The 10,522-nt window shown below is 42.2% G+C and overlaps 4 protein-coding genes across 6 annotated transcripts; 2 read left to right on the plus strand and 2 right to left on the minus strand.

Moving 5' to 3' along the window:
• Positions 1 to 1,398: 1,398 nt before the first annotated feature.
• LOC124311752 (speckle-type POZ protein-like) lies at positions 1,399 to 2,700 on the minus strand. The gene is made up of 2 exons (XM_046776105.1): positions 1,679 to 2,700; positions 1,399 to 1,607 (listed from the first exon to the last, which is right to left on the minus strand). The coding sequence occupies exons 1-2, from the start codon at positions 2,614 to 2,616 to the stop codon at positions 1,499 to 1,501; spliced, it is 1,047 nt and encodes a 348-aa protein (XP_046632061.1). The 5' UTR covers positions 2,617 to 2,700; the 3' UTR covers positions 1,399 to 1,498.
• A 445-nt stretch (positions 2,701 to 3,145) lies between these two features.
• On the plus strand, positions 3,146 to 6,768 carry LOC124311623 (collagen alpha-1(I) chain-like). 2 transcript variants are annotated; one of them, XM_046776095.1, is made up of 13 exons: positions 3,146 to 3,354; positions 3,417 to 3,639; positions 3,706 to 3,826; positions 3,892 to 4,741; positions 4,815 to 5,271; positions 5,394 to 5,462; positions 5,543 to 5,623; positions 5,697 to 5,795; positions 5,867 to 5,929; positions 6,029 to 6,100; positions 6,163 to 6,243; positions 6,374 to 6,505; positions 6,590 to 6,768. In XM_046776095.1, the coding sequence occupies exons 4-13, from the start codon at positions 4,730 to 4,732 to the stop codon at positions 6,658 to 6,660; spliced, it is 1,137 nt and encodes a 378-aa protein (XP_046632051.1). In that variant the 5' UTR covers positions 3,146 to 3,354; positions 3,417 to 3,639; positions 3,706 to 3,826; positions 3,892 to 4,729; the 3' UTR covers positions 6,661 to 6,768. The 2 variants fall into 2 exon arrangements, with proteins under 2 accessions (XP_046632051.1, XP_046632050.1); XM_046776094.1 differs by having other exon boundaries at positions 3,150 to 3,354; positions 5,352 to 5,462.
• LOC124323345 (solute carrier family 66 member 3-like) lies at positions 3,203 to 4,034 on the plus strand. The gene is made up of 4 exons (XM_046784328.1): positions 3,203 to 3,354; positions 3,417 to 3,639; positions 3,706 to 3,826; positions 3,892 to 4,034. Exons 1-4 carry the CDS (start codon positions 3,203 to 3,205, stop codon positions 4,032 to 4,034), a joined length of 639 nt encoding a protein of 212 aa, XP_046640284.1.
• Positions 6,769 to 9,318: 2,550 nt separating the features above from the next.
• On the minus strand, positions 9,319 to 10,522 carry LOC124311942 (cold and drought-regulated protein CORA-like). 2 transcript variants are annotated; one of them, XM_046776319.1, is made up of 3 exons: positions 10,438 to 10,522; positions 9,735 to 10,290; positions 9,319 to 9,552 (listed from the first exon to the last, which is right to left on the minus strand). In XM_046776319.1, the coding sequence occupies exons 1-3, from the start codon at positions 10,447 to 10,449 to the stop codon at positions 9,536 to 9,538; spliced, it is 585 nt and encodes a 194-aa protein (XP_046632275.1). In that variant the 5' UTR covers positions 10,450 to 10,522; the 3' UTR covers positions 9,319 to 9,535. The 2 variants fall into 2 exon arrangements, with proteins under 2 accessions (XP_046632275.1, XP_046632268.1); XM_046776312.1 differs by having other exon boundaries at positions 9,319 to 10,290.

Raw genomic sequence — 10,522 nt, forward strand, 5'->3', positions numbered from 1 at the left:
CGCCAGATGAGAGTGAAGCGGCGGTCGGGACTGGGTGAAGTGGTGGTCGGGACTGGATGATGAAGGCGAAGCGTTCACTACAATCTGGATCTGTGTTAGCGGAAGCGGAATGCACGGCACGGTTTCCCTCAACACTAAAAGTTTTTTTTTTTCACTAATGGTACAATCACAAACACAAAACTATTTGAGCGACGAGCGCTACAGCCACCCGTGCAGTACGCGTATCGAAAAGGGACTGGATCATCGGCCAAAACGACCAGCTATTTATTTAAAGTCGCAAGGTCAGATGTTTTTAATCGCCGCCGAGGGAATTGATATTCTGCGTGCTACATATTTTGTTATCAAAGTTCATGGAAGGTCAAAATGTTGGTGTACAATGGACAAGGTTAGCGATAAGAAAGTTCAACGGAGGGCAAGTCATAAAAAGAGGGTGTGAACAATTAGGGTTTGAGGCTTTAAGCGAAACAAGGTGTGAATACTCCGGTCCCAGGGGAACCGGTCAAGACTCAGTCATCTGGCCTTGCCATATGTTAAGAAGGGTAAACCGATACAATTTATTCATTTGGACACACTACAACTTAAATTTAAATGCATTAAATATTAATGTTCAATCTTCGCGACGCTTGCGGTCGATGGATCCACACGGTAGTTTTTTTTTCAAATTAATGTTTCCCTAATTTTATAAAACATGATAAAACAAGCGAGTGGTTATGGTAACCAACAGCCTAACATTATGGTATCCGAACATGAGTTCAAAGCTCTTTTAGCAAGCAAAACTTTTAATGCACATAATAAAAATGTATTCATTAAACGATCAGAAAATTTATTGTCGAAGTATGTATCGTAATTTGTATTCATAATTTAACTAGCTCACAAAGAGCGCCATTTAATTCTCATCACCAATGAATAATGAAAGATTTCACAAGGCCAGTATTATTCGGTTGAATGACTCGTGCATGTCAACCATCAAGTGCGCATTGCGATTTGGTAATCTCAGAAAATATAACATTTGGAATGCCAGATCGAGCTGATGCTTCTAATATGGCCGGAAATTTATTTTCCTCGCGACTCTAAAAAGAAAATGTTATATATTTGTCGCAATAAACAGCAAAATTCCAATTTCGTGAAACGGTTCCAATCTTATTTAACCAATGCAGACAAGCTTTTCGATTAATTATAAACACCATATTCTATTTAATTTGTGTCGCTTTTTAATCACCGCGTTACTTATACTTAATTCTCAATTAAAATAATGGACATAAGAGTCCAAGTAATAACTTGGCACAGCTAGAATATTGGAGTGTAGTTTAGAAAAAGAAACATTTGTATTTCTTGATGAATCCTCATTCCAATATACCAAGGTACATTACCAGAACAACATAAATTTTAATTCCCGATTGCATAATCTCAAAAGAAAATTCAACTTTCCGAACAACCCATCAAGAGAGAATCAACAATTTGTCAAGGACGGGTCGAAGTGAAAGCAGCTTGCTGGATGTCACACAGCCAAGTGGAGTGATCCCGTTTCGCCGTGCTCCATCCATCTGTGGTCATCACCTCGTTCGGGAAACTGCGAAGAAAGTTCAGTGCGTTCCGCTTCAAGTAATCTGCGCAATGGCCATCGGCAAGAATGAGCAACTCGATGCAATTGTCTGCCGAGATTTCGTTGACCAAATACTTTTCGCAGGCCGTCATCAGACTCCCGAGAAGATATTTCCCGGCAGCCGCCAAAAGTCCAGTCGTCAGCGTCTTCATTTTGATGACAGGTATCCGGCCCGTGTAGACGAAACGGAGCAGTTCTTGAAACACTTCCGGGTCCACGTCGTTGATTTTCACTTGGTGAGATAAGTTCTCGGCGGTTTCGTGATCGAACATGGCGGCGAAGACGGGACTTCTGGCAGATAGAATGGCCTTGTGGGCCTCAAACTTGCAGCCGCGAATGGTGAAAGTGACGTCACTGAATTTCATGGTTTGATGCAATCCGCCTAGATGTTGGATCAACTCGTCGTCGTTGAATAGGGGCTGATCGCGAAAGTTCTCCGTCCGGCCCGTTAGCGCCGCCTTGGCCACCCAAGTTTCGATTTCGCAGTAGATGGCCAGATGGGCGTTGTCAATCAGCAAATCCTCCTGTCTGTTGTTGGACATATCAACCAGATGAAAAGTGTTTAGAGTGCAAGGCAATTCAGTGCCTCTCGGCCAATTGAGTTCCTTCTGCGAGACTTTCTCGCGCATTTTGTTGACGATTGCAAATTTGACTCGAACTGGGATTAGAATTCGGGATAAACTGGCACCGGCGGGAGTGGCCGAAGAGAGCTTGACGACCACACCCGATTGTTGATTGGAGGCGAAAAGAGCTTGCAACATCCATTTGCAATTTGGAATTTCTTGAGCTGAGAATGGCTCCGATATTACAACTCCTTGTCGATTCAACTCGTAGCGCAGAACGTGGTGAATGGTCCACTCGAAATCCACTTTGACCAACTGAGACATGGAATGGCACCAGTTGCTTGCAATCGGCCGGGAAAAACCAACAGGTAACGTGTCTTCGGCCTGCTGATCAGTCTGTGACGTAGCGGCACCAGCAGCTTCGTTATTTGATTCTTGACTGGCACTCATTTCTTTTAAAACTGATAGAAAACTTAAATTGATTCGAATAAGCCTTCCTTTCACAGAGAAAGACAAATACTGACTGTGCCCTCGCTCCTCTGGCCCTCTTGCACTGTGAGCATGATAGGAGAAGGATGGGGTAGAAAATGGGGGGTTGAACTCACAAGGGAATATTGCGCGAAATAGCTGAAGGAACTTGCTGGAACTTGGCATACAAACGTTTTTCAGACGTTATGGCTTCGGGCAATTCTGTAAAGGCATTCAAAGTGGAATAAACAATTTAGAATTAAGATGATGTCATTAAACAATCTAAAAATTTGACAACTTATCTTTGGTAGTCAAAGTCAGTGTAAGTCCAACAATGTAACGCGTCAAAACTATTTTGTCTGCACTCTTTGATGTAGTTAAATGGAGTAGGTGTGTCACTAGAAATCCCGCGATAAGTGGTTTGATATCCTTAGAATATCGGACGAACTAAAATGCTTAACTTGACATGACCTTGATCGACCTTGATTAAGCAACCAAACGAAGTCTCAAAGTATATTTTAGAAGCCAGTCGGCCAACAGCTTTCAGCCTTTCACGTTGTTGACAGACATGGCTGATTTGTATTCATTATCACTCAGCTTTGCCAACATTTCAAAAACTGTTTTGTGTGTCGTTTTAAAGGTGCCACAGATCATTAGTTTGGTGAACAGCAAAAGCACGACTGGATTGAGTCTATCCGGCACTCTACTTGAATTGACTTCGTAAGTATTTTAATTCTATTCGTACACGTACACGTTTGACTCGGCCATTTGTATTATCATAGATTTACTATTGGGCTCTGCTACAATGTATTCAGCGGTTACGCACTTTCGTCCTATTTGGAGTATCCGATTCTTGTTGGGCAAGTTCTTCTTCTGTTGGCCCTTTTACTCCATTACAGTCGACGAATCGGTCCGAAATGGTTGGCCGCATTTGGAGTTTATTCAGCCGTCGTCTACGCCTTGTCCACAGGCATGTTTCCTGGCGCTCTGCTAGTCACGTTGATGGTGAAATATTTGTTTTGTTTTCTTGTCGAGAGATTAGATGATTAATTCAAAGATTGAATATTATAGAGTCTCTGCACGCCGTTATCTGCGGCGAGTAGACTGGTCCAAATTCGAACTATGCACTTCTCTCAAAACTCGGAGTCTGTCAGTGTTTTGACTTGGTCAATCGCCGTCTACACGTGCGTCAGTAAGCGTCGTTACACTTCTCTCAGTCTGAATAGAATTTAGGTTTTTGTTTTTCTATTTTCTCAGTGCGGATTTTTATTACTTTGGATCGCGGTTTCGACGCTCCGCTGTTGGCCAACTATTCAGTTAGTTTGATTCTTAATTTGGCCGTGATAACTTTGGCGTTGAAACTGAGACGGCCGTCGAAGAAAGACGAGAAAATCGAGTGACATTAAATTTGATGGCCAACAAATTCTATTTTACGCGTGACGTAATTATTTATCCGACGTTAATTATGATTAGTCCAGTGCAGATTGAGTACCGCCGATAGAGACAAAAAGGACATAGCTATAATAATAAATTGTTTAACTAACTAACTAGAAAGAGACTGTTGTGTTTAAATTCTTGCTCGTTTGAATATGGCATATGTCCTTTTGAGTTGTCTGCACGTTTCTCAGAGTTTGTTCATCCTCGTCTATATTCGATCGTACAGAAGCTTCTCTTTTCTAATTTGACATTTACCTGCCACTGCTGGTTAAATTGTAGTGGAAGCTCCTCGGCATCTGATATGGGATGACCTTAAAAGGGGCATCAACGTCAAACAACTTGTCAAGTCAAACGAGTGATGTGTTAACTGTCAGGGTGATTGAGAACTCCGTCGTTTTTTTTTAAATAAACGAACGTTTTCCTATTTTCTATTCTTATTTGGAATGTTTAACTGGAAGGCAAGCGTCTGTGCGCCTCTAAAGATCCTGTCACACGCATTCCTAATGCATCCGCCATGCTATCCCTGCATTTGTTTCCCAAATAACACAGTATACCTGATTCCTTTCTAATAATGGTCAGTCACACACAGTCAACAGGACGTATACATTTTTCAGTGGTGAATTTAGTGCCTTTTTAGTGGAATAAAACGTAAATCGTCATGAAAACATCGGTAATATTTTTTTAATGAAACCTCTCAATAATAATGTTTAACACAAAAGTTAATCTTTCACTTTTTCTTACAGGTGTTGGCCTTTTTCATCATGGTGTGGATGATGAAGCAGTCTCAAACGTATCCAACGCAACCGACAATGCGTCAGCCACAGTTCAAAATTACCGACGACGAATTCAATTGGTACAAGCCGGTTGCAGTTATCCTGAAACCAGCGTCGAAAAGAGATTTGCAACAGCGACTGCTTCAGGTTAACGTCGATGAATTCCTGTTAGCGTCTTATCCACCATCTCTACTTCCACCTTGGCCATTTGTCCAAGATTATTCGGCTTTATTCCGCCGCTGGATTAATTACCAATCGAGTGACAGATTAAGGGATGTGTACAGAAGATACGAGTTAGCTGGTGATGTCGAGCGTAGATTAACATCTCTGGCCAGGATGGGACTCGTTGCCATTCCGAAGGTGACGAAAATCAATCGCCAAAGAAGTGGAAATAACCGAAATCAGGAACAACCGATGCCAGAACAAAGTAAGTTTATTTTTTTTAAATATTACATTAACTAGCGTGTGTGTACTCATGTGCAAAGACTGGCGTGATTTTTCGTCTAGACGTGCGTTCCCGAACAGCCAATCCTTACGATTTCTTTTCAGGGAAAAAGGGTAAAGACAAACTGCCACCTCCGTGGTTGTATGAACTCGTCGGACCTCCTGGACCAGCTGGTACTATTATCTGTCGCTATTACTGGTATTTAATCATAATTCATTTTATTCATTTATTCTTGCGATTCTTTGGTGTGTAGGAAAAGACGGTGTCAATGGGAAGGATGGTAGAGACGGAATTCCCGGAGCAATTGGTCCGCCCGGACCTCAAGGTTTAATGGGTGTGAATTGTTTCATAGGTTTTTTCAATATTTATTTCGCTTGAGAATTTTCTTCATTTGGTTATTTATATAGGTCCCCCTGGGCAAAATGGAATGAATGGCTCACCGGGTTCTCAAGGCCCTCCCGGAATACCTGGTGCTCAAGGAGTTCAAGGGTCGCAAGGCCCACAAGGTCCGACAAGTTTAAACTGTTAAATTGTTATTCCACTTAACAAAAATGCGTCAAATGTAATTTCCAAATAGGGAGCGACGGAAAGGATGGTTCCGATGGAACGCACGGGAAGGATGGGACTCCTGGTGCTGCTGGTACGGCGAGTTTGTCAACAAATTTGAAATTTAATTGTCAAAATTGAAATGAAAAATGCCTGATTAGGAAAAATTGTTTTAATTAACTGCATTTCAAAGGGCCTTCTGGTACACCAGGACAGAATGCAAAAGACGGAAGAGATGGATCAGCTGGACCACCCGGTGCACCAGGTATATAATAATACTCCGAAACTATATTTATTAAATGACACAGATATTTGGTTTCTTGAAAGGTCAACCAGGAACTGCCGGACAAAATGGGAAGGATGGTGTTGACGGGAAAGATGGTCAAGACGGAGCTCCGGGTGCACCAGGTATATAAAATGTGTTTTGTTTGTTTTTTATTTTAAAATTTTATTTTAACTTTTTTTTTATTTTGGGGAAATTGCTCGCTTCTGTTAAGTCTTAGTTAATTCTGTATGATTATCCTTCATACTCTTATAGGTCCTCCTGGAAAAGACGGCCAAGATGGAAGGCCCGGAACGTATGGCCAAGATGGTCAAGATGGATCGGTAGGAGCAGCCGGGCCTAGCGGAGTAGCTGGATTATCAGGTGCCGCTGGCGTTAGTGGGCCAGGTAAAATAAATATTTGCAAACTATATGCTTTAGTGTTTGGTTAATAAAATTGACGACGAGTTTATGTTTTCATTATTCTAATAGCCGGAGTACCAGGAATTCCCGGAACGCCAGGGACCCCTGGTGTTCAGTGGCCATCAAGTTCAATCGGCTAACGGACGATTTCAAATACATTTATTCTAATTTATACGACATAGAATTCAATTTTGCTCAAAGTAAAATAGCTAAATACTCTGCTGGCACTAATACATATGTAATATCTTTATAACTGAACATTTGTCACTACATCCTCTTTAATGCACCCGTATTTTTGGTGATATAGTGTTTTGCAAGTTCGTTGATTCCTAAAATCCATTCCCTCTATAAGACTCGCGTTAGTCCCATCCGGCGCAATAAAATCTGCCTCACAGGAATCAAAACCGCACAGAAACTGAATGGATTGGGAAAATGAAACGTAATTTCTGCCCTGAGGGAAATAATAGGGAATTCAAATTTCTTTTTTTATTTCGTTTTCCGTTCGTAAGGGGTTGAGGTAAAAGTCGAGGGGTGCGTCCGCCCAAGCCCCCAGGTACTCTCGAGGTCTCACCCTGAATTTATTGACTTTGGCCACACCAGTCAGTATAGTGAGATGTATAGTCAGCACCATATAATACTTGAATATCGGTAATCATTAGTTTAAATTCGGTGCTCGTAGATGTTTCAGTGAAGTAAATTTATGCCTTGGGTCATACTTTTCATTGTATTTCTTCTCGTTTTCGGCGGGAATTTGAAAGATGATAATGCTGTTGGCGTTTGGGCAGAAATGTTTGAAAAGGCTTTAAGCTTTGACTTTCGATGTTTTCTCTTATTTCCCTAGCAACTAATTTTCTTTGAAGGGAGGACCAGGTGTAGCCGATATTGGAGTCACTAGCTGTGGCCTCGTCAACCGGTAACGTTAACGTCAAAGGGGTTATAAATATAAAGCCGCTGGTAATTTTGTACAGAAATATATGCTGGATAGCCAAATCAGCCTCGCCATCTTCCCTTGACAAAAGCTGATGTTTCATCGCAAGAGATGGCCAACCGTGTGTAAAATTTCACGGAATCTTTTTTGCTGACGACTGGATGGAGTCCAACACGATAGACATTCTCCGTCCATCCGGCGTGGATAATTTGGTACTATACAAAAGCCTTTACACATGCTATGAATAATGGTGGGATGGTTATATTGCCCTGTGGTTACAGCTCAATTATGGTGCAATGAAATTTTAATTGTTAATCAAAATTTGCCAAGTTTGTTAACCTTTTTGCGCCATACAGGGTGATTCGGTTGCGGTCTGTGGCGGCGATGCCGTGAACGGCTTAGTGTTGGGAACCAAATTTGAAACAGTTTTTTCTGGTAACCAATCTCTCCACCTTGTTTATAGCAAAGCTGGTGGGATAGGTTTCTTGAAACACTAATACGTGTTGGGCAGTCACATTTCTAATCCGCTCTCTCAACCTATTGGAAAGGTAAATTATATTTATCACGCAGGTTTTTTAGAAACACGTTGATTCTTAATTCAAAAACCGCAGGTGATTGGGTGATGCTGTGTCAGTTAGCGGAGTGTTCATCGTCGATAATCTCCAGCACGATACCTCAAAGTCCAAAGGCCACCTAATAATATGACCAAATTCCATTTTCTTTCTTTACTGTCAACGATACGATTGACCTAACCACAGGTGCGGTATTGGTAATTTAAGTTCCTGAAATAAATTGCTGAAATAAAAAAATAAAAATTATTTGAATAACAGAGGAAGTTCACTTATACGCCAATAACTAGAAGATCGTCCCAATAGCTGGAGAGGAATGGTTTGAAGATGCGATTCCATCGGCGGATATTTTCTCAAGTAAGCAGCAATCACAATGGTGCCAGACGAATCGACGGCTGATAGATTGCAAAGAAGTTAATGTCACTTGCACGTCTATTGTATATCTGCTGCTGTCTTTTTTCGACCGACTGCAGGCTGTCGCGGATTCGGATCGGAAATTCCCAATGATCCAGCAAAAATATATGTCGCTTCCTTCAGTAACATGCTAGCTTCTATCGAGGCTTCTATTTATATAAAACTCATTGAATTTGATTCTGATGAGCTTACAGTGAATTAACAAGACACGACAAAACGAAAACGTCTGAAATTTTTTGGAGTAAATATGATGGCTAGCGCGTAGCGGGAAATGTATTTTAATTCTTTACACCTTTTATTTGACAAATAAACAAGGCACGACGACGACTTAATTGACAGCGCGAGAAATTATTTTAGGCGTGATATGAATTGGATCCTCTTATCCTCGTAGAATAAATATCGCAGTAGCTAAGATGTTAGCGTGTTGACGACGCTGTCGAATGGCCGTATTCATACTGGGATCCAATCTGATATAAGAGATAATAAAATTTATAGTAACACAGTCCCAGCTCCGTTCTAATATATCGAAATTGTTGGCAACGGCGTTCAGCCTATGGCTTTCTGTGGAAATCATTCAGTTCTGTACGACAGCTTGCATTCAATCTGGGTGTAATCGCTGCGTATGCACTGGTACAACTATTAACTTAGCATCGGTTATTTTTTATTGAGTCTAAGAAAAATACAACATGAAAGACGAATGGCGACTCACTGATAGACGCCACTACATAAGCCCTTTCCGTGTCCCTTGTCAGTGGGCCTATAGCCTATTAGGTAGGCCTAGCACAAACTCAACTTTAATAGATTTATAGCAGTTAAACTCATATAGCTATCAGTAGCTATGAAATATTAACCAACCACCACAAGTTCGATATTAAAAAAGACAAAAGTTTTTGAGAGTTTCGCCAAATTGTATTGAGTCAATAAGAAGCGCATATCATAGGAATGCAACACGTCATCGACCAATCATAAAGGTCTTATAGGTTACAGGTATATCCCTGTATACCAACAACATAATTTGGGTAGATGTTATGGGTTTTGAGATGAACAACAAACGTTATCGAACATTAAGAATCCAAAAATGATCAAGGCAAAAATCCCCCCAAATTAGGACCGTATACGTTAGGATTTCCGAATAACTGGTTGACAACAGTTCCCTGCTGACCACCTCCTCCGCCTTATTGGAACTTGGATCACCATAACGTTCCGAAGCCCGAAAAACCGTAGCCCTCGTCATGTTGTGCGGCCACATCTAAATCGGCAGAGTTATCGACGACGGATTCCTGAACGGCGATTGCTGCTGCTTGGATTTCTTCAATAGAGCGGCGCTTGCGTCCCCAATCTCCGCCACCGTAATGTCCGCCTCCGTTATGACCGCCTCCGCCGTGGTGACTGCTTCCGCCGTGGTGACCGCCTCCGCCGTAGTGACTGCTTCCGCCGTAGTGACCACCTCCGCTGTTGTGACTGCTTCCGCCATGATGACCTCCATGGCCTCCGCCGTTTGTCCCATGATGATCTGCGGCCACGTCTAAATCAGCAGAGGCATCGACGACGGATTCCGCAACGGCGATTGCTGCTTGGATTTCTTCAATAGAGCGGCGTTTGCGTCCATATTCCCCGCCTCCGTAATGTCCGCCTCCGCCGTGGTTACTACCTCCGCCGTGGTGACTGCTGCCTCCGCCGTGGTGACCGCCTCCGCCTCCGCCGTAGTGACCACCTCCGCCGTGGTGACTGCTTCCGCCATGGTGACCTCCATGGCCTCCGCCGTGGCTCTCATGATGATCTGCGGCCACATCTAAATCGGCGACAATTGGCCTTAAGATTTGGGCGGCGGCCAGCGCTGTCCAGCACGCTAATATAATCTGTTGATTCAAAGAGAGAAAACAATATTCAATAACCAAAATTTCAAACTATATATGAGTTCTGAAGCCATCACATAAATAATAATTAGAACCGTTCAAATGTTGGCTGCTGATGCTCTCTTTCAAAAGTCATAATCAAAAGCTTACCACGACTTTCATGATGGCTCGGTTTTCAGCTGTTATGCTGATGATCTTCTTATGTTGCTGTGAATGTTGCGATGATGAGACTGCT

This window comes from Daphnia pulicaria, chromosome 1 (genome assembly GCF_021234035.1).
Source record: "Daphnia pulicaria isolate SC F1-1A chromosome 1, SC_F0-13Bv2, whole genome shotgun sequence".
NCBI classification, from domain to species: domain Eukaryota; kingdom Metazoa; phylum Arthropoda; class Branchiopoda; order Diplostraca; family Daphniidae; genus Daphnia; species Daphnia pulicaria.

Excerpts from the sequence above, each read along its gene's own strand:
- LOC124311752 (XM_046776105.1), bottom strand. The coding sequence starts at position 2,616 with ATGAGTGCCAGTCAAGAATCAAATAACGAAGCTGCTGGTGCCGCTACG. Across the intron at positions 1,608-1,678 it reads CTGATGACGGCCTGCGAAAA|ATTACTTGAAGCGGAACGCA; the intron begins GTATTTGGTCAA and ends GCCATTGCGCAG.
- LOC124323345 (XM_046784328.1), top strand. The coding sequence starts at position 3,203 with ATGGCTGATTTGTATTCATTATCACTCAGCTTTGCCAACATTTCAAAA. Across the intron at positions 3,355-3,416 it reads ACTCTACTTGAATTGACTTC|ATTTACTATTGGGCTCTGCT; the intron begins GTAAGTATTTTA and ends GTATTATCATAG. Across the intron at positions 3,640-3,705 it reads CTCTGCTAGTCACGTTGATG|AGTCTCTGCACGCCGTTATC; the intron begins GTGAAATATTTG and ends TGAATATTATAG.
- LOC124311623 (XM_046776094.1), top strand. Across the intron at positions 5,796-5,866 it reads AGGGTCGCAAGGCCCACAAG|GGAGCGACGGAAAGGATGGT; the intron begins GTCCGACAAGTT and ends ATTTCCAAATAG. Across the intron at positions 6,506-6,589 it reads CGCTGGCGTTAGTGGGCCAG|CCGGAGTACCAGGAATTCCC; the intron begins GTAAAATAAATA and ends TTATTCTAATAG.